This window comes from Patagioenas fasciata, chromosome 24 (genome assembly GCF_037038585.1).
Source record: "Patagioenas fasciata isolate bPatFas1 chromosome 24, bPatFas1.hap1, whole genome shotgun sequence".
Classification (NCBI taxonomy): Eukaryota; Metazoa; Chordata; class Aves; order Columbiformes; family Columbidae; genus Patagioenas; species Patagioenas fasciata.
Genome location: NC_092543.1, coordinates 8,287,007 through 8,308,003, shown reverse-complemented (window position 1 = coordinate 8,308,003; position 20,997 = coordinate 8,287,007). Strand labels below are relative to the sequence as shown.

Below are 20,997 nucleotides of genomic sequence, written 5' to 3'. Positions count from 1 at the left end.
TCTCCCCCCTTAACTCTTTGGTCCCCCCTGAACTCCTGGGTGGGTCCCCCCCTGAACTCCTGGGTCTCTTCTGAAATCTGGATCCTTTGGGGCACTCCTGGGTCTCCCCCTGAACTCTTGGGTCCTGCCTTGAACTCCTGGGTCTCCCCCTGAACTCTTGGGTCCCCCCTTGAACTCCTGGGTCCCTCCTGAACTCTGTATCCTTTGGGGAACTCCTGGGTGGGTCCCTCCTGAACTCTGGATCCTTTGGGGAACTCCTGGGTGGGTCCCTCCTGAACTCCTGGGTGGGTCCCGCCCTGAACTCCTGGAGCTTCTAGAAAGCCATGGCCCAGCTCACCGCTCTACAGCAGCTATAAAAATCAGACTAGGAGTTAGATTTTGATTTCCATGTGGTTTAATAAGTTAACAGGTTCAGCCATTACACTGCATTGGAATTCTTCTGCAACATTTACAAAGGTGCAAGAACTTCATTCATTCAGTCTAAATAAAGTCATTTGACTCTCAACCCTTAAATAGCTACACAGTTCCTACTTTTTTTCCTCTAAACAATCTGGGATTAAAATAATCCACCCAGAGAGAAGGCATCAAAGTACAAAAGAGCACGCACAAGGATTTGGGGTGCTAATTCAAATTTAGCGTGGGTGTTTGGTCCGGTACCTGCACAAGCAAGGAAAGGTGGTGCGAGGCAGTCGTGCCTGCAGAAGGAGCTGCGATATGGCCAGTACACAAAGACCTTCAACTGAGATTCTTACTCTACCGTGACACTCACCATGACCTGGGGCAGAAGAACAACGCAAAAGACCCCAAAACACGCAAACGCCAGCCAGCCAACATTCAAGCATCTCTCCAGCTACCCGGAAATGACTTTTTGTAGATTTAGCAAACAACTAACTGAGAGAAGCCATCACAGGAAGGAAGCGGCACCACTAAAGACAAGAAAATGGAACAAAAACATTTGTAAGCATACACTTTGCTGTGCATGCCTTTGTAGTCCAGAAACAGCATGTGCCTGTGGCCCTCTTACATTGCCTTAAAGAAGTTTTCATTACACTCTCCTCTGCTGAACTGTTTTGTGACGAGCTCTCCACCTGATTAGTCTTCTCTCCCAGTTCAGCCAATCTGCCTAAAAATTTGCCCTCAGCTACATAAGCAGCGTGAGGGTACTCGCAGACATCCATCATTCTAAAGCCTACAACACCCCCAAAACAGGTTTTGCGGTTCCCTCCACTTCTTCCCATGCCTGTTTTCTCTCACCTCCAGAGGATACCCGCTTGCAGGTCGATGCCAAGGGCTTTTCCAACGTGAAGACTCTCAAAAGCTCTTACCAAAACAAGGGGAGAGGATGTATCCAGATACAGATATATTTACAAGCATACTCACAGCTACAGAAGTCTATTTTCTTCAGAGAAGTACAAATGCACAGCATAGGTAAGTTCTAGTAACTCTGTTCAGCCAAAATAGAGGGAAAAAAAAGACAAAAAAAACACTCACACCAAAAACAACCAACACAAAATGTATACTTTGGCTTCATTTACCAGTCACCATTTCTACCTGTGTGCAGCTGGGAGTGAAACGCAGCACCAGAAATGCAGCACCATCATGAGCAGACTGAACTTCTTCAGAAGCCCCTGTGCAGTCAAGCCCGCCGCTCCTCTTCCCCCACGCACTCAGTCGAGGACCAATTTCACAAGGTGCAAATATTGAGCCAACCCTGAGACAGCAACCACGCGACTGCAGACCACTCAAGTCTAAACAGTTGGATGGCGGCCCGCGCTGCGCACTGGGGTTACTTCATGGTTGGGGGTGTTACAAAATGCCACACAGCCCGCAATGGCACCAAGGTGAGGACGTGGGTATCCAGAAGTTGAATAGGGAAAAAAAGCAGATTTCAAATAGCATTTCTTCTGTCCTAAAGCCAGAAGCACAATCAGGGATTAAACACAAAAGGGATTTTTTTTCAAGCAGCAGTTCTACAGGGGGAAACTCCCTGGGACTCTGTCTTTACAGTTTCTGGAGGTCAAGACTAGGTGACCTTTCCTCCTGAGAAGGTTAGGATAGAAGAATTGTTTCTGACACCAATAATCATGCCTTCCCCACAGGGCAGTTAACATTCTTGGTTTGGGAAATCAGGAAAGTCACCCGTGCTCATGTGGCCAGGACAAACCAAACCAGCCACCTCCTGCTTGGGGAATGAAAACAACTGTGCGTGCAAGCAGTACAGATATAAAGAAAAAGGATCAACATGTTAATCAGGAGCATGTCAGAACTAAAACCAAGTTGCACACAGTTGAACCATTCCCCTTCAGCCCTCTGTCCCTCAACCAGCAGATTGCCCCAACACCCTGAAAAACATTCCGGGCTTACAGACAACAAGAAGATAAAAGGTTACAATATCAGTCCTGCAGTGTACGACTTTGGGAAGCAATGAAATGGCCGTAAGTACACCTCCACTAGGAAACACAAGTGGGTATAGGAATGAATGTTTGGGGATGCTCTCTGTCAGCACATAATGATATCCCCTTTTCCCTTGCATTCTGACCAGATACAAACCTCCCTAGCAAAGTACTGCCTGTGATAAAAAGCATGGCCAAAAAAATCAAGGGAAGACACACGCAAATCGTCATGCATCCCATGTGCCACTCGTCACGATGACAATGCTTGCTGTCCTCCTCGTGTACTTGAGCCCCACATTCACACTTCAGAAGCGCGGGTGCAAGCCTTGGGCATTTGCCTCCGGCCGCTCTGCACCAAGACAGTTCAAGTTGCTCTTGTGGTTTAAAGAGAAAACTACAGGACTATTAAATGAGATTCGCAGAAGGTTCTGCGATAAACTTCCAACTGAAGAGCTGCTGGTTCATCCGGAAGTTCCTTTCTATTCAAAGCAGCATGTCTAATGCAAGGTTTCACAAGGAATTCTTTCAAATAGGATAAACGGATAAAAGACACAAAAGAGCTCAGGGATGACAGAAAGCCTCCTGGACCAAAGAGATGGAGAAGAGGTTCCTGGTCAGCCAGCTGGACCAGTCGAATTTCTCCCACACGCCCAACCTCATGGGGAATCGGCAGGAAAAACAGAGACTCTCTTCTGCTGGCGCGCACTGGCACTTTCAGTCCAAGCCCCACATGACTCCAGCCTTCCCGACATCCAGACACGAGAGACACCTGAAACTCCTGCCCGTAAAGCCTTCACTGCGGCATACCGAACACATTCTGCTCTTTGGAAATGGCACGTGATGGCCACATCAGTATGCCAGGATTTATCCTTCTGAAGAAAGTGACATGTCTCATGTGCATCATCAAGAGAAAAACTGCTTCTTCAGCTGATTGCATCCTGTGTAAGGCAAGGCAACAGTCCCCACCTCAGGAGGTACTGTGACAGGAGAGCAGAGCTGGCAAATCCAGGCAGCGCTAGGCGATTGCTCTTCAGTGAGTTTTTGCTTCCCCTGTGCCCCCTCTTCCTAACTGTGTAGCCCACAGGAGAGCAGGATCTTCCGTTCAAACTGGGTATGGACAGAGTGCAAGCATTCCACCAAAGAGCATTGTTACGCTGTCCAAATGGGGCCTCTGGGGATACCTGCAATGTGCATCAGGAGACCAGAAAGTCGTTTGTCTAGAAGGGCGGTCTCTGCCCACGCAAGGAGTCAGTTTTCCCCCGCGGGCCTTCCCCTCCGTACATACTCGCTGCAGAAATGCCCACTGTCTGAACGTGGCAGATCGGGTTTGCTAGAAGAAAGGAAATACCAGATGCAATCAAGAAGGCTCCTTCTACTACAGGAAACCCTTTCATCAGTGAAAACGTGAACTCCTGCTTCTTTCTGCCACGCAGTTTCAGGCTGTCAGCCTGACCTTTCACTAGCATCACCACCTTCCTCGCCATCCATCCCCGGCGCAGTGCCAGTTCTTGGCACGAGAGGCCAGGAAGGTGGCCTGGCGCCCTGCTGGCGCAGCCCCCAACTGCCCTCGAGGGAAAGGGCCCCATTCATACAACAGCTGCTGCAGCATGGCCCCTTCCCCCGCTCAAGGACATGGCTGCAGAAGGATGGCTGCGTCACAGGGTGGCAGCACTCACAGAACCCACCAGACATTCTTGCAAGGGCCAGGGCTTCTGCAAAAACTTGCCCCGTGGTTAAAATGGTTAAAACTTCCTTCTTCTTAGCGACTCCTTCCTTCGTCAGCATAGCACAGAAAGCAGGCATCCCTCAGCACTGTCTGAACCAGAGACTGTTCCAATGGCAGAGCTGGGTGGAGACCCACAGCTTCTTCTGACATCTCACAGCCCCAGAACGCATCGCTCCGCACCCCAGTCACATTACAGCCTCTGCACCAAGCAGAAGCAATGAGAGCAACGAGATGGCCAGCAACCATGCCATTCTGTCTCGCTAGAAGAGCTGAGAGAGGCTACATCCCACACTTCTCAGCAACATCGCTAACCCAGTAGTTTCTTAACCGTTATCTCTGAGGGTTGCCACTTGAGAGGCCCCCCACCCCTTCCCAGGATGCACCAGGCAACGCCAGCCAGCTGCACAGGCAGAGTTGCTTCCACAGCTCCTGGCACCCCCCACGGGGATCAGCATGCCACCTGAATTTTCTGGGAGAGCACGGTGAGGTATGACAGTCGAAGAAGGTTAAGCCAAGGCAGACGAGCAGCCTAAGCCCCAGGTTCACCACCTCCAGTCCCCAAATGGCATAAAGCACTGGGGTGTCTTCCCTCAGCCGAAGTCGGAAGGAACCGCACTGCAGGTCACAGATACCATGGAGTGGGAAGACAAGAGACTAGAAAAGGATCTCCGCACAATCTTTCTGACAGGCTTCTCCATCCTTCAGTTCTCACCCGCTGTTGTGTTGTCGCTAGCTAGGGGTTTGGATTTAGACTTGAAGGAGAAGCGCTTGATGAGGCGGTGGGAGAAGCTGCCAGCTTTCTTCCTGGCAGTGGAGTTGGTGGTGACGTTGGACAAGTCATCATGTGACTGGCTCAGGCCCGCTTCTTTCTGCTTGCTCCTCCTCCGGAAGATGAGTTTGGTACCACTCTGAAGAAAGCTAACTGCAGAGACAGAGAGGAAGGAGACAGAAACCACGATAGTATCCTGCCCTAGCAGGTCTCAGGGGCAAAAATGCACCCAGCCATTCTCAGAGGGGTGGCAAAGACTTCTTTCATCCCGAGCAACAGGACAGACTGCAATACCAACAATCTCCACGGCTAAGCACACCATCACGTGTCCCCAGTGCGTAACCCTCCTTTTATGCAACAACGCTCAAATGCTAAAATAACAGCAATGGCTCCAGATGACACACTCAGGCAGGACAGGATGGAGACCCTGACTGCCATCAGCCCCAAACGCGTGCAAAAATGCACATCCAAAACCTGCAAGCCATACAAAGGTACAGCAGTATTTCCTACTGAAGGGGCTTGTTTTCTGCTTTCTTCCTTCTCTTCCACACCTGCCAGGTCTCTCGGGAATCTGGGCCACACAATGCAGCCTCCGTGTTCGGGTGGGAACTCTAATGTCACTTTGCCCTCAAGTACAACAGGCTAACATTAGCTACCGTCTAATGGTTCATCCCTACCTTTGTGATCTTTCAAGCTCCTGGTCTCAAGGGCTCCTGTGGAGCCAGTTTCAGACTCAACATCTTCCACCGACGGTCTCTCAGAGATGTCCGATCGTGTCGTCTCATCCAGCTCCTGACTGGCCCCTTGTCCTGCTGGCGATGCTTCCAGCAGCTGTGACAGTTCGGTAGAATCGTGTACCCGGTCAGCTGTGCCCTCTGAGGCAGAATCCCTGTATGCCGTGGCCTCCAGGGATGCAGCATAACCCAGAGAAAGGGCCATTTCATCTTGAGCAATAGGTACCTGGAGGGGGGTTAGAGGGTCAGACAAGAAGACAGGATCTCCCTTCTTCCGCCTGCAATGACCTACAGATGCTCCAGTTCCGATCATCAGCGCTAGACAGCACCAGTGCACAATCGTCAGCCTTTTGCTGGAACATACTGGAACGTGGCTGATTGCAAAGCATTCCACAGCACCTCCCTCACTCCCATAGGCAAGCCTAAGGAAAACTCCTTAGATTGTCCATGGGGTTCCCAAGTGGCTGCAAAAGCATTCTCCCTTTCCGCAGCTCTCGTGTGAGCTCCTGCCGGCAGCTGCCCTGCAGACTGGCAAGGTACCTTTGACGCTCACTGGGAGGCAGCAACAAGCTGCAAGGAAGCGTCCTGTCGAGCAAGTCATCCATGCTGGAACCTTACCACACTGCTCACTATGGGACAGGGTGGTTTCACACATGCATCCCTAGAAACAGCCTCCCAGATCAGAAATGGAGCCCCATAACTACCAGAGACCTTGGAAACTCCCGAGATGATCAGCGTGCTACGTTTTGTTGGTGTCTTCTTGGCAGGCTTGTTGTTCGTCTCGGTTAGCTGCCTGATCGCCGTCTCGGCCACCGGATCCAAGCCATTGGGCATATGGCTGTCTCCTGAGCACAGAAAAGATACCAGCACTTGAAGTAGCAACCTTCAGCATGGGCAAGAGGTCACCTGCTGACTGCGATGCTTGCAACAGGCAACTATGTGTGCACGAAGGTAGAGAATGGAATTCATTATGAACTTACGGCTGCTGCTGGGCAAGGGGCAGCCACTCTCCAAAAGCACTGTTGTCTTCTTTTCTGTCACTTCCACCTTGGAAGGCGACCTTGATGGTGAATCTTTACAGTGAAAGAGAGGCAAAAACACAAAGACACCAGTAACTCGAGATGAAGCTTAGGCAATTTCACTGCTGTATTGTGGCTCCCTACAGGCACGCCCAAAAAGCCTCAAGTGTGCACAGGGAGCCTGCAGAGGCTGGCTCTGTGAGGTTTTGCAGCAATGAAGTTCTAAGAAACCTATTGGAAAAAGACACGTGAAGTAGCCCAGTCGCAAGCCCCAGTTCATGCTGTTTCCCAGCCCCACCTCATGGAACTCCCAGCACCACATTCATCACCACCTCAGACTGCAAGCAGCAATAACTGCCAGTAAGCAAGGTCACCATGCTTTCCGCTCTGCATTCAGTACATATGGTATAACTTTTTTAGTAGTGGAGAACAGAGAGGAAGAATGGCAAAATGCTCAGCCCAACATCATGTAGATGTTATGTGGCAGCATACATGTTAGAGTTGGGACATCCCTCCACCAAAGGGTGTCAGAGAGGCTCGTCCCTCTCTTGCCTCCCCCAAAACATTGGGCTGCACCCACTCTACCCCCCATGGCCACATGAGTCTCCAGTCAATGAGAAGACACTAAGGGAAAGGCAGTGATGCCCATGTTCTGACCCAGAAGCCAAAAGCGCCACGCAAGATGTGAGTCTGCAGCTGCAACACTCAATGGCTACATAGTTTTGCTACTGCCTGCGTGAGCGGCCTCAGGAATGTCATGGCCAAGTCTGTGCCACCATAGCAGCCACCTGTACAAGACGCCTGTTGTGGGGCAGCCTCACCCAGTTTGCAGTCTGCCTTAGGCCGGGACTGAATCGTAGTGACAGTAGTCACGATGGTGCCGTCGGGCATGATAGTCCTGTCCATCTCCACCTTCTTAGTGGGGGTGATGCTGGTTCGCACAGATGTGGCCTGCTGAGCACTCAAAGATGCAGGAGACTCCTGGAACAGCAGCTGCAAAGAGTAAAGCACAGCTCAGACCAGCTCTCCCCCTCTCCGACAGAAAGGCAGGCACATGGGTGACAAAAGCTTCTGTACTCGGCACAGCTCTTCCGTGACAGTGCAGTGTCACTTGAATGGAGGGAGACTCAGGAACCGAGGGTCAGGCAACATCCCTCCTCGGCGTAAGGGCCTCAGTCCCCTGTGACGAGCCCAGGCCTAATCATGCTTGTCTCCAGAGGCTTGCATCGCGAATGCTTCTGCAGCGTGCATTTGTGCCAAACTTATGGAGTCGTGAGCTTACCTCCAATACAATGGTAGCTTCACCGGACAGTGACTGCCCGGCTCCTGGGGCCAGCGAGCAGACCTGTCTCCCAGATGGCTGTTTGCCCAAAGAATCCAGCAAAAGTGTGGCATGTGCCAGGAGCACATCTGCGAGAAGGAACAGGAAAATAAAACATACCACACCATCTCAGCACCTCAGATGTCTCCTAGGCAACCCCTGCTTTTGGGAAGCAGCTCTGTGGGCCAACAAAGCAGATCCTCACAACCCCGGTAGCTCCCAGGTTCGAGGTGGGAGGGGACAGGCAGCGCTCCTCCACTCCTCTTTACCAATGCAGAAATCGACTCCCTTAAAGAGGTGGCCATTGTGCAGCCTACATCAAAAATAGATGCTGCGGTTACTCCCTGATCGAGTACAAACAAACAGAGTTAAGAGCCTTCTGCAACATTCTTCCAATACACAGGGGGAAATCCTCGCATCCCTCTCCCCATTTCAGAGTGGAGACAGGCGGGTCGCAGCAGTAAACTCCGGGGTACCAAAAAGGCCCAAGTAAGAGCATTTCACTAAGAAGAACAGATTCTAGACTTACTTCACGCAGTCAGAGGCTCACAAAAATCGGATATGAAATATCCTTTGCGCAGCTCATCACACATCGTACCAACACAGAACTACCAGAGGCTCAAAGCACAGCAAGTCCCTTAGGCATTTTTGTCTCCCTGTCTTACAAACCATCTTACAGCTCCCCATACTCACTTGTCCCTCCGTCACTGTTCCCCAGCACCTGTAGCTTCAGCTCTTTACTTCTCGGTCCCAACTCCCTGTTGAAACCGAAAAAAACAGGCTGGTATTAGGCAATCTTTGCAAAACAGTCACAGAGCAAACAACCCCATTCTGTATCTTCCCACCCTCAAATCTCACACACCTCATCACTTTTTCCAAAGCCCCAGTACACATGCACTACTTTGGGGGACACAAAAAGGGGCAGCAAACTACACAGAAGAGGAAGACTCTGGTTCATGTCCCCTGCAGGGCCATGTAGACCACCAGGGGAAGCTGAGAGGGTGATCTGTCTGGGAGGCTGACATTCAGTTACCACGTCACATTAATGACACCCTGAGACAGTGTCGGTCTGCCTCCACCATGCCAGCCAGAAGGAGAGCAGATGCTTACAGAAAGAGCTCCTCATTCCACTCCGTCTCTGCTGCAGCATCAGCACTGCCAGCTGTCACCAGTCTCGTCTGCTTCTGCTGGGGGGGACTGTCTAGCTCTGCCATGCAGCGTATCTCCCCAACTCCTGCAACAGAGGGGCAGAGCATGCGTATGCAATCGTCAGCACCATGCAGACGCACAACCCTCTTTTCCATTCAAACCCACCCAAAACATCCACTCGCTCCAATCTCACCACCTGCATCCTTTGCCCCTGCAGATCAGCAATGCTTTCACGCTTACCTCCCTTCCCCTGGCTGCCCAAGTTCAGCACTCGAAGATTCCGGAGCAACAGCTTAGAACCCAGTGGGGCTGCTGCTACTCTTGATGGGGACTCTCGAGTCAACTTATTGCTGGGTACCTGAGGAACAACAAGACCGAGACCGATGTCTTTATCATTCAGTCACCAGCAGATAATGGCAAGACGCATTACGTCCATCCTTGCATATACTAGGTAGCTCCTCAAAGCAACAGCGGGGAATACCCACAGAGCCATCAAAAGATGTTGCAGGTTCCCCAAGCTACCGATCTCGGGTGGGCCCCTGTGTTATTTCACATGAGGAATTTAAGGCAGACAGGAAAAGAGACAGATAAGGACAAGATTGCTGGCTGCCAGACGGACAAGAGAAGATGGCAAACCATGGGCCATTCCTGTGAGGGTTGCCCTGGATGGAGCCTTGGTGCTCAGAGTGAGAGAGTGACTGCCAAAACGGAGACGGATCTCGGGCAGTCTGGTTCCACCTCAGCATAAATGGCACTCAGCGTTCAGGAGAAAAACCACGGAGTTTCTAATTCTCTCGTGACATGGCACCCCAGCTCCTATGACAGCGCAGGCCAGGAAGCGGCTGTCACCCAGAAGCAAGTCGCAACCCTTGGATTCCTGCCCGAGCCTCAGAAGCACTCAGGACGCGATGTTGGAGGCGCAGGAATGACGGGAGCATGCAGCCTTACCGCAGCAGCTCCAGCGGTGCAGGCCTTCAGATTCACCATCATGGCTGGCTGCGTGTTGACAATGGTGTCCTCGATCAGATCCCTGATGGTGGACAGATCCACTCTCCCTTCATTCTTCTCTCCGCAATTCAAGAGGAAATGCAGGAAAGTCATAAGGAGGCAGATGCATTTTCTTCTTATACAAGCTCCAACTGCCCCTCAAGCCTCCAAGACGCTACAGTCCTTCTCCCAGTAATAACCGCCCAGGTATCTTCCCACATCCTGTCCTCGCTCTCCCCAGCACTTAAAGCTTCTGTGAAACAGCTACAGGTAAACATAAGTTGTCTAAACGAGACAAACTAAGCCTCCACATCTCTAGTCCACCTATTGCAAATTTTGACAATACACCTCTTTTACAGTTTGCCACATTCTCATCACCTCGTGAGATGGGAGTATCGCACTTTCCGGAGAACAGCCAAATTCCAACATCTACTCAGGACAAAGCAGCAAGGGCATCAATAAAACAAACAAATCAACCAACCCATTTGGATCACAGAAGGCCAAGCAATCCTGCATTCAGTCTCGTGCATTAAACCTCTAATACCTACAGGTTCCACACAATAACCTCTCAAAAAAATCCCCAAAAAAACAAACCCCCCCAAAAACCCCAAACCAACCCAGCTCATTTTACAACTCTACATCTGACAACAGCAGAAGGACCTACATAGACAGAAAGCCTTTTTTGCTACACAGACTCCCATTCAGCTGCTACACCAAACTCAGACAACAGACACCGGTACTGCTTCGGCTCTCTTGACGTTGCACTGTTTTGACAGAGCTGAACTAGCATGAATTCCAGGGGGAGAGAGTCACCTGCCTTGCCCTAAAGGACCATGACAGCGAGTTGCCAACCCTTCCCCTCCGCAGCAGCCTTCCTCCTGGCTTGGCGCCGTTTCTGCCACTCCCACCCTTCCTCAGCTCGAGTCCAGGCACCTGCTGTTGATAGCTCACCTCACGAAGCTGAAGTCTTGGAAAAACAGAAAGGTTCAGGTCTGGTCTGTCCTTGAACATCCATGACACCAGGAGACCTTCGTTCTGTATCTCCTCCAAGTGGATCTCCACCTGGCCCAGAACAAATACTCATAGTCAAGAACAGTTTCTGTTTCATTAGGTGCTTTTTACCCCACTTCAAACCCAGCAACTGAAGGGCCCTCACACCAGCGCAGCAACAAGAGAGAGCATGTAAGAACACAAGCAGTGCCAGGCCTACGGGAACAAGCAGCTGCAGAAGCCTCATTGATCCGTAGAGAGATCTGGCTTCCTGGTGACCTTTGGATGCCCAGATACCATCACACAGGGAATAATGATAGGTTACTTCTTTGGCTGAAGAAAAGGCCTGAGGGACAATCCGAAAGAGTGAACTGGGCACTAACACAGACTGTTTACTGAGCTACATCAATTAACCATTGCCAAACCTAAGCAAGGCCATTTGTAAGTTAGCAATGCATCTCTAGATCATCCTCAGATTGAAAACTCAACCATGTCACAATAGTCTGCAACAACAAACCAGACTCTCCACCATCCTGTAGTTCTGCTGAAAAGCTGCACACCAATACACCTGAAAAGCATCATTAATGCAACAGACAGAAACAGAACCACACAGGAAGAACTCCTGACCCAATATTTCTAGTAAAAACTGGGGAACAAAATTTAACTTAGTTCTATAGTAACTGACAGACTGACATTCATTTATCATGAGCACAGAAGGTCCTCAGTCAGAAGTGACACATCTGGGACAGGGTAGCCAGGTAACTAACAAAAAGAGGTGCATAAAAGAGGCAAGACACATTTGGGAATACAGTCCTCGAAGTAATCCAAGCAACAGGCATACGGTAACCTTACCAGCATTTCACAACGCAGCAGCAAGACCTCAATTGGAATACCACGTGCAATTCTCTACAAGAATGACTAACCCAAAATTTCAACAGTCCCAGACAAGGAGACCTGGAAAATGCTAACAAGTAGAGGAGGAATTTGATGAGATGTGACAAAGGCTACTTGGCTCCCCAAGACTAGACAAACAGAAAAACCGATCACAGTTGTTGCCCACAATCAGATCGGCAGCAGGCACGCGAAACACCGAGGAGAAAGAGAGCAGCTATTTAAACGACCGCAGAACAGAGGCACAAAACCAAATCGGGATGATGTGATAAATGTAGGTTGAAAATTTTAATAAAACTTCTGAAAGCAAAGGCGTTTTAAATCCATCTTCCCACTGTAACACGTGCAATAGTATGGGATTGGCTTCTGCCACCACAGTTACTTCTGATTTTACTGTGTCTCCCTATAGCACAAAGAAGCGTGCAGTCTTCAGGCAAGATACCGCCTCCAGCGTCAAGCCCTTCTTCATGATGGGAACAAAATCACATTCCAGAGAAGTCAATCCAGCCAGAAAGTGACTATGGAGTTACCACCCACTGCAACTCCACAGACTTTCTAGACTGGAAGAAGCATCTGCCATATTCAACCCCTAGAAAAAAATAATCTGTATTGCACTCTTACAAATGGACTAAGTGGAGCGCTGACAAGCAAACCACCCCTCAGTGTGTATTTCTTTTTCACAATGACAACCAGGACAACACCAGAACTGCACATGCACATAGGATGCATCTTGCCCTATCCCTCACAATACAAGGGGAACTGAACTCTGGGGACCTTTCACTTCTTAAACACTCGCTTAAAAACACAGTATAGAATGCTGCCAAGCCTCACATATCTCTAGATTTTGTTATGGATATGTTACATAGCCAAGACCTGCAGAACAAGACTCAGAACACAGATTGTGAATCTTTGCCACTCCACCAAGTATCAGTGACAGCATGCTGCTTCTTCCTGCACAATGTGGCCTTATTTGCACTAAATTGAGTCCTCTTTCCTTGATCAATGTGGGACCAGGTGAAAGAACAAGTTAGCCAACCATTACCTGAGCCTGCAGCACAGCCAAAGTGACATGATAGGTGTCCACAGAAACAGCAACTGGGGACTGCTGAGTAACAGAGACAGGGAATTTCACAGCTTCAGCTGACAGACAGCAGTATAGCACCTAGAGAGAAAAGGAAGGAGGTAAGTTTATATCCTTGGCAAGAGGCAGCTGTGCGATGGTAAAACTTCGAAAAGCAATAGCCAAGGTTGACCCACCACGACAGGAAAGAAACATCAGGCTCGCTCCCAGATGCAGTTCTGCACTGCAAACCTGCCAGTTCAGACTACCAGTAAAGACGTAGTGGTTACAGACGCTCTATTATCCTCCCCACTGTAGGACCTGATGTTTGGGCTCAGCATCCATATGCTCCAGCTCCACCAAGACATATCCCCCCAGCACTGTCCCAGAGCTCACTGATGTGCAGCCCCAGGGCCACAATATCATGAGTCTGTCGACAGGTACCCGAACCCACAGATATTGCTCAGTTCCCCAGTCCCACCATCCCCATCACACAGGGCTCAGCGATCTCCATGGAACACATCACCAGCTGACAGAGACACCCTGTGCTGTACAGTTCAGAAGAGCAGAGCCTCACCATGCTGTGGTCCGACTGTCCCTTACACGTCACGTCACTTATAGTTGCAGCTGGTGGTAACTGAGGACCCTCTTCAAATGTGATCTGTACTGAACTCTACAAAGACAGAATTCCATTAGGTCACAGTGGTCAAGGCAGAAAAGAAATAAGGTCTCTGGTCAAGGCTTAGAGTCACAAACACTACGTTAATTTCAGGCGGGGAAGCCCAAAAGAGAATGGGAAATTGTTCTGGATAGCAGTCAACTATAAGTACATTAACCCCTCTTCATTGCAAAAGCTTTCCTGTATCTTCTCTTTCTCTCTCTCCGCTCTATGCTAATCCTGCCCCAAGTAAAAAGAAAAAAAAAAAAAGCAAACAAACAAAAAAAAAATCAACACAGACAAAAAAAAAAAAAAAAAAAAACAAAAAATATCAGATCACTCCCTGCTGCTCCATACTAGTCATGCCTGCTTCTTCTCCCAAGCCTCCTCCTCAGAGCCACGTGTTCACCCACACGGGTCAGCCCAGGAAAGGATTGCAAAGGTGGCTCACTACACACAAATATCTGCACTTCCTAATACCAGGAGGCAACTGTCATCTTAAAATAATCGCAGTCCTTGCTCTGCACTTTGAAGGAGATTACTTGATTAAATCAAGTAATACTTACTCTCAAAAAGGGTTCCGCTCTGCTACAATTAAGGATGACAGAACTCCAAGAACACCATGCTTGACCTGTGCAATTAAGATTTGTTCCATCTTGTGCAGCTACTTGCAAGGATACCTGCTTAACAAGCCTCAATTAACCCTTCAGCTCTCGATATGCCAGACAACACTATGTACTTTAAGTAGGAAAACAAAAGGACAAAACCAAACTGGCCCGTACTTGCTGGTGAAGTTAAGTCCTCAGAGGACCGCATCGCGGGGATGTGACTTACATGCCTCATCACTGAAAATCACTTCCCCGAAAACAGATGGGTACTGCAAAGTGACATATAACAAAAACAAGCATTTCTTCCTAAGTTGCCTTCCTCAAAGATCCAATTTCATCTCATCCCAGCAAGTTGTCAGGGGATGGCAGCGAGGCAAATGCAAAGACAGAGAAATTAAGAGCTACAGAAGGTCTGCTGGGAAAACTGCTGCACAAACATTCCCAAAGAAGACAGAGTCATGACCTTACCTATGGGGTTAGAGATTACAAAGCCTGCTGCGTTGAGACAACTAACAACAGTTGGGGGCAGCCAGAGTAATAATTGCTGATTCCTTCCCACTGTCACCAATTGCCTGATTTTTTCCCATGGCTGTGCTGCACTGAGATCCACTTTTCTCTCCTGTCTCTAGTCCAGAATTTAACCACCTTTGTCAGAAGGGGAGAGACATTTTCAAACTTGTTGGAAAACTCAAACACCAGATCGCATCTTCAAGACTTTTCTTGAAACACATTAGCGTCATGCTGACCTTTTCCAACTCTTGATTTCCCTGTGCAACTTAAATAGCTCCCTCTTCCTGTTCATATGACAGAAAAGAAGTTTATGACACTCTAGACCGCAGCTTTCACGGACAAAAACCCCCGCCTTGAAGGCAGCTCGAGCTGCTGTGTGATTATTTCCATCTGGAATCGGCAGTACGCATCCTCCTTCGTGAACTCCAAAACTGCAGATCAATGCAACTGTCATGCCAGGGGATTAAAGGGGAAAGAGGTTGCTGTGGAAATGTACAAGCGGCAACATTAGCCGGCTCCATCGCCCCTGCCTCGAGCTCAGAACCGCGTCCACCAAAGCCCGACGCCCGCCTCTGCACGCCCTCACAGCGCAAAGCGGCTCGCAAAGAGCCACCGGGTCCCTGTGCGCCTGCCGGCACCCTCCGGCCGAGCTCCGCCGCGAAAACCTCCCCGGGAGCCCGAACCAGAGGCCGGCAGCCCCCCCCGCCCCGGCCCGCGCCCCGCCGTACCCCGTGCCGGCGCGCCTGGCTGTTGAGGGCTCGCACCCAGGCCCGCTGCCACTGCTCCCGCAGCGACCGCAGGGCGAGAAGCGCGGCGAGCAGCGCCCGCGCCCCGGCCTCCTCCGCCGCCGCCCCGCGCCGCCGCGGCGCCCGCAGGGCCGCGCACCGGCAGTACTGAACGAGCCAGGCCGCCACGGTGAGCAGCGAGGCGGCGAACAGCAGCACCAGCGCGGCCCAGCCCGTGTCCGGCCCCATGGCGCCGCGCGCAGCGACTCACGGCGGCCCGGCGGGCATGGCGGGCTTCGGCGCCGGCCCAGCCGCTGCCCAGGGCTCGCCGGCAGCCGCCCGCAAGCGCCGGTTCCCGGGCGCTGGTGAAACGCGGCTCCGCCGGCCTGAAGAGACGCTGCCCCGCGCACCTCCGCACCGCGGGGGGAGGAAGTGACGTACCGGGGCTGACCGCGGCGGTGCGGGCGGAGTCCGTTCCAGACGAGCACCGGTGCATCCGCAGGGAGCTTCGCTTTACGAGGCGCAGGGAAAGCGGCCTCCAGCGCCGGGCACAGGTGCTTGCGCACCGCTCTCCGTACAACTGACGCGAGCCCGGTCCCCACCGGCGTCCGAGCAGCGTCCCGCGCTGGCAGGCGGCTGTTGCCAGAACAAAAGATGGCGCTCCCAGCGCTCATAGCCCGAAGGGGGCCGGCGTATCCGGTACTTGCCCTGTAGCATCCGGCTGGAAACCCCCGGCAGGAGGCGTTGGCAAGCCCGGCCCCGCTCCGTGCCCTTGGCCGGGGAAGCGCCCGCCGCGGCCATGGCGGCCTGGCCCGCCGTGCCCCTGCTCATCAACTTGGGCGGGTCGCTGCTGGGCTTCGTGGCCACGCTGACGCTGATCCCGGCCTTCAAGGACCACTTCCTCGCCGCGCGGCTCTTCGGTGCGGACCTCAACAAGGCCTCCCGGCAGCCTGTGTGAGTAGCGCTGCCCTCCAGACCGGCAGCTGCCCCGGGAGCGGGGGTGGTGGCGCTGAGTCCCTGCCCTGCCTTCCTTTCAGCCCCGAGGCACAGGGCGTGATCAGCGGTGCCGTGTTCCTGATCATCCTCTTCTGCTTCATCCCCGTGCCCTTCCTGCGGTGCTTTGTGGAGGAGCAGTGTGCGGCCTTCCCTCACGACGAGGTGCGGCTCCGGGGGGGCGCGGCGGGCACGGGCAGAGGTGGCCACTGCTAACGGGGTCCTGTTCTCTGGCCTGCAGTTCGTCGAGTTCATCGGTTCGCTCCTCGCCATCTGCTGCATGATTTTCTTGGGCTTTGCGGACGATGTTCTGAACCTGCGCTGGCGCCACAAGCTCCTTCTTCCCACGATGGCTTCTCTCCCACTGCTCATGGTTTACTTCACCAACTTTGGGAACACGACCATCGTGGTGCCCAAGCCCTTCCGGGTGCTGCTGGGCGTGCACTTGGACCTGGGTAAGTTTGGAGTCACCAGAAGCCACCATTGAAGCAGTGGGCAGCCAGTGGAAGGGGTCACCCAACAGTACTCTGTGCTGCAGAGGAAACACCTGAAGGATTTGCTTAAGTAACCAGTGATGGGGCACAACTCCACCCACTAAACATGAATACTAAAGCACTTGGCTTGCTCTGATCTGCAGGTATCCTCTACTACGTGTACATGGGCATGCTAGCAGTGTTCTGCACTAACGCCATCAATATTCTCGCTGGAATTAATGGAATTGAAGCAGGGCAGTCGCTGGTGATAGCTGCTTCCATTATCGTATTCAACGTTGTAGAGTTAAATGGTAAGGAAGATAATGTGTATGTTAGCAGGTACAAAAAGCAAAGGGAAAGAGGATCCTAGATTTCAATATCTGACAGTACTAATAATCAGTTGGTCCTGTCTTACCACAAATGCTTTTCTTTTTTCTTTTTTTCTGTAGGGGATTGTCGAGATGATCACATTTTTTCTCTCTACTTCATGATTCCTTTTTTTTTTACCACGCTGGGGCTGCTTTACCACAACTGGTAAGAGGATGAACAGAGAGCATCCTTTCCCTTTACTTCCTCCCTTTTCAAGCAAACAAAACCACTTACTGGAGTGCATGTGAGCATAAACAGGCTTCTTGCCAGAACCAAGAGCACAAAGCATCAATGCACTGGAAGCTTTTTCTTTCATTAGAACAATTCGGTCACACTGGCTCACCAAAATGCACAGAATACACTTCCTCAGATGTCTCACTAGCTATTTTTTTCCACGTCATGTTCTCTGAAAGTCAGGCTGTGGGTCCCAGTCCTGCAATTCTTAGAATAAGTACCTGCAATCATTGTTTTCACTGTGTAGATCTGCGGCAGTTCCCTCTTGGTCCCTAACCTGCCACGCGGGGATACATTTGGTAGCTATAAAGTAACTTTCACGGCAACAGCGATCACGACAGACCTTTGCTTTTCTGCCCTGTGGATTGCAGGTATCCGTCTCGCGTGTTTGTTGGGGACACCTTCTGCTACTTCGCCGGCATGACCTTTGCTGTGGTGGGGATCTTGGGGCACTTCAGCAAAACAATGCTGCTTTTTTTCATCCCGCAAGTGCTCAACTTCCTCTACTCCTTGCCTCAACTCTTCCACATCATTCCTTGTCCTCGTCACCGGCTGCCAAGGTAGCGTACCCGAGTGACCTAGAATAGTACCGCAGATTGTGCCTTTTATTTCCAACATCAGCTGAGAAAGGTGGTGGAGTATGCTCTTTTTAAAAGCCATCAAAGTAAGTTTTAAAGGTAAGAAGCCAGCTGTCTCACTCTGCCACCTGCAGTCACACCATACAGTAAAGGTTTCTGAACAAAGTTAACTTTTCTGACCACCCTGCTCTCCCAGATACAGAAGAGTGATTTTTAACAAAGTTAGAATACAATTATTGTCAGCTACAAGATTGAGATAAATCAATACAGGCATTCATAGTAGTAATCAGTCTGCAGCCATAGCAGCGATTATCTCTGCAGACATTACATTCTTCAGTTTTCTTTTGAAAACTATACGGCTTTACGGATATATTGGGAGTACGGTGGGGAGGAGTCTCTTCCTGACTGTCCAGTCTGAGGGACTAGGTATTGGCAGGTCTTGTGAAGTGTAGCAGATTATTCCTGCTTTTTCCCTCACTGGATTTCTTGCTCAACTATTCAGCTAGGGATCTAATTCTGCTTACATAGGGATCTCTCTGTCTCTTTGCTCTATCTGACTAAAATTTTCATGTTTCTTTTAGGCTCAATGCTAGTACAGGGAAGTTGGAGATGAGCTACTCCAAATTCAAAACGAAGAGCCTCTCTGCCCTGGGCACAAACATCCTGAAGGTAAATCTGGAAAACATTCAAAATGCAGATGTGTTCTGAGGCGGTGATGAAGTGTGAGAGGACATAGGAGGGAAGGCAGAACTTCTGGGTTCACTAGTTATTTCCTGGCTCAAATCCAGGAGTAAATATTCTGCTTAGTCTCTCACCGTCCCTCACAGTCACGCAATCACGTTAATAGTCTTTCAGAATAACCACACACAGCAGTGTCCCGGGACCATCATAGGCCTGGCCTGTCTTTTAGTAAGAGCACGGGCCCGGTGAGCACCCAACATACCTGGTGAAACAACGTACAATATTTCTTTCCCCAGGCAGTCAAGATCTTGCGCATAGTAGATGTGAGGAGTGGAACAGATGAAGATGGCGATTACACTGAGTGCAATAATATGACACTCATTAACTTTGTGATAAAGCTGATTGGACCCACCCATGAGCGAAGTCTCACTCTCCTGTTGTTACTCCTTCAGGTCAGACAAATGGTTCCTGCAGTGGAAAGACACAGTCTACAATACAAACAGATCTAAATGGGTTTCAAGGGCTGTTAGAGAAGTTTGTTAGGGGAAAGGGGGAAGTAGACTGTCATGCTTCTCACACATGATGCACTTGAGCAGTGGAACTTGAGGAGAATTGGAGGTTTATGCAGCTCAAGGAGGAAACAGATTCTTCCTCCCTGTCCACTGAGAGCTAATACATACAAAGGCCCTAGGTTCACTTGAGAAGTTTCCCTAGGCACAAATCGCTGGATGCTAGAAAAACATTAGGAAGGCAAAATGCCTTGTCACTCTGACTCAATACAGCCTTTTTCCATGTTCCTATTTCTCGGTCGTATGAAATAACACAGTCCCAGACTTATCTCTGGCTGGTGGACTTGAGTATGTGTGACATGCACGTCAGCTGTATCTGGAAATCTGAGCAGGGTGCAGGAGCATTCTGAAGCAACTTAGAGTGCAAGGATAACGTGCCTCACAGATGCTGCCGCTACCTCTATTCAGCACCTGAACTCTCATGCATAATATACTAGAAACACCACTTTTGGAAAGGCCTGCGTTGCATAGTTGCCTGCAATAAAATTTTTTCTTCCTTGGATCAAAGATAAAAGACTCTTATTACCAAGAAGAGACACTCAGCCAAATCCACATTCAGGAGGAAAGCGCACACAGAAATCCTCTGTGGATAGCTGCGGTTCTCAGTGAAAGACCCGCAGACTCTGGCTAGACTTCTGCCTTTCATTTTTCGACACCTAAAAAATTGAGCCTAAATGATACTTAGTGAAATGAGGCACGCTGGAAAGCATAGCAAATCCATCCAAAAAAGGATGAATCTGTCAGCCTGTGAGCTATTTAACACTAATGTTTCTGTTGTCTATCTGATTTTTTACCTAGGTCCTGGGCAGCACAATTGCATTTTCAATCCGGTACCAACTAGTGCGCTTGTTTTATGATGTCTGACTGGACTGTCAGGGAGCAGAGGAAAGAGCTGTACCTCTCACTCAGTTTTTCCAGTTGCTGACCAAATGATTCAACGGATCTTACTCTGGCCCTCCGAGAACTTCAGGACACCTGTCAAAATGCAAGCACCTATTCTGCATGGGCTTGAACTGTAATTATCTTCTCCTTTTGCACACAGAAGGCTTTTGTTCAATTCTTCTGACAGAAAAGATTCGCTGCTACTTGGACATGATGGGTACTGGGAATACTCTTCAGAGAGGAAGGAAACAGATGTTTATTTACAGCGCTTAGGGCAAGTGGGAAAGATGAGATCTGTACATCTGACAAGCACGTTACTGTTCCCAAGAGAGAAAACAGGGACTGCAATTTCTGTGAGACTCTACAGCAGAACAAGTGAACCAGAATCCTCTCCTGGCTTCTCCAGTCTTGTTTTTGGTCCATGGACATAGAGTAATGTGTTATAAACCAAAGCTCAGAGCACTCTGAGAATAAAATAACTCACGGTAGCCTTTCCCCTTCCATGCTTTGCTTCAAGAATACTGACACACGGTGACACCAGGTTGCACGATACATCCCTGTGGCCTTCTGCCCTGCCAGGGGCTGATCATGCCTGGAGCAGAGCCCCTCCCTCCGTACACAACTGAGGGTGACACAGCTGCTCTGCCGGGCACGCCAGCGCTCGCGCGGGAGGTGCTC

General features: G+C 50.4%; 2 protein-coding genes across 7 annotated transcripts; one reads left to right on the top strand and one right to left on the bottom strand.

Annotated features, from left to right (window-relative positions):
- Positions 1 to 376: 376 nt before the first annotated feature.
- On the bottom strand, positions 377 to 19,216 carry C2CD2L (C2CD2 like). Of its 5 annotated transcripts, XM_071798665.1 has the most exons (16): positions 19,131 to 19,216; positions 17,953 to 18,187; positions 13,617 to 13,712; positions 13,022 to 13,141; positions 11,050 to 11,160; positions 10,060 to 10,173; positions 9,352 to 9,469; positions 9,073 to 9,196; positions 8,656 to 8,720; positions 7,924 to 8,051; positions 7,463 to 7,634; positions 6,603 to 6,695; positions 6,334 to 6,467; positions 5,566 to 5,848; positions 4,832 to 5,041; positions 377 to 3,723 (listed from the first exon to the last, which is right to left on the bottom strand). In XM_071798665.1, exons 3-16 carry the CDS (start codon positions 13,617 to 13,619, stop codon positions 3,611 to 3,613), a joined length of 1,788 nt encoding a protein of 595 aa, XP_071654766.1. In that variant the 5' UTR covers positions 13,620 to 13,712; positions 17,953 to 18,187; positions 19,131 to 19,216; the 3' UTR covers positions 377 to 3,610. The 5 variants fall into 5 exon arrangements, with proteins under 5 accessions (XP_071654766.1, XP_071654764.1, XP_071654765.1 ...); XM_071798663.1 differs by lacking the exon at positions 17,953 to 18,187 and having other exon boundaries at positions 19,131 to 19,199; XM_071798664.1 differs by lacking the exons at positions 17,953 to 18,187; positions 19,131 to 19,216 and adding an exon at positions 15,982 to 16,112.
- Positions 16,206 to 20,807, top strand: DPAGT1 (dolichyl-phosphate N-acetylglucosaminephosphotransferase 1). 2 transcript variants are annotated; one of them, XM_065855637.2, is made up of 9 exons: positions 16,206 to 16,494; positions 16,578 to 16,698; positions 16,775 to 16,988; positions 17,171 to 17,317; positions 17,456 to 17,540; positions 17,981 to 18,169; positions 18,769 to 18,856; positions 19,165 to 19,320; positions 20,236 to 20,807. In XM_065855637.2, exons 1-9 carry the CDS (start codon positions 16,340 to 16,342, stop codon positions 20,299 to 20,301), a joined length of 1,221 nt encoding a protein of 406 aa, XP_065711709.1. In that variant the 5' UTR covers positions 16,206 to 16,339; the 3' UTR covers positions 20,302 to 20,807. The 2 variants fall into 2 exon arrangements, with proteins under 2 accessions (XP_065711709.1, XP_071654769.1); XM_071798668.1 differs by lacking the exon at positions 19,165 to 19,320.
- Positions 20,808 to 20,997: the final 190 nt, after the last annotated feature.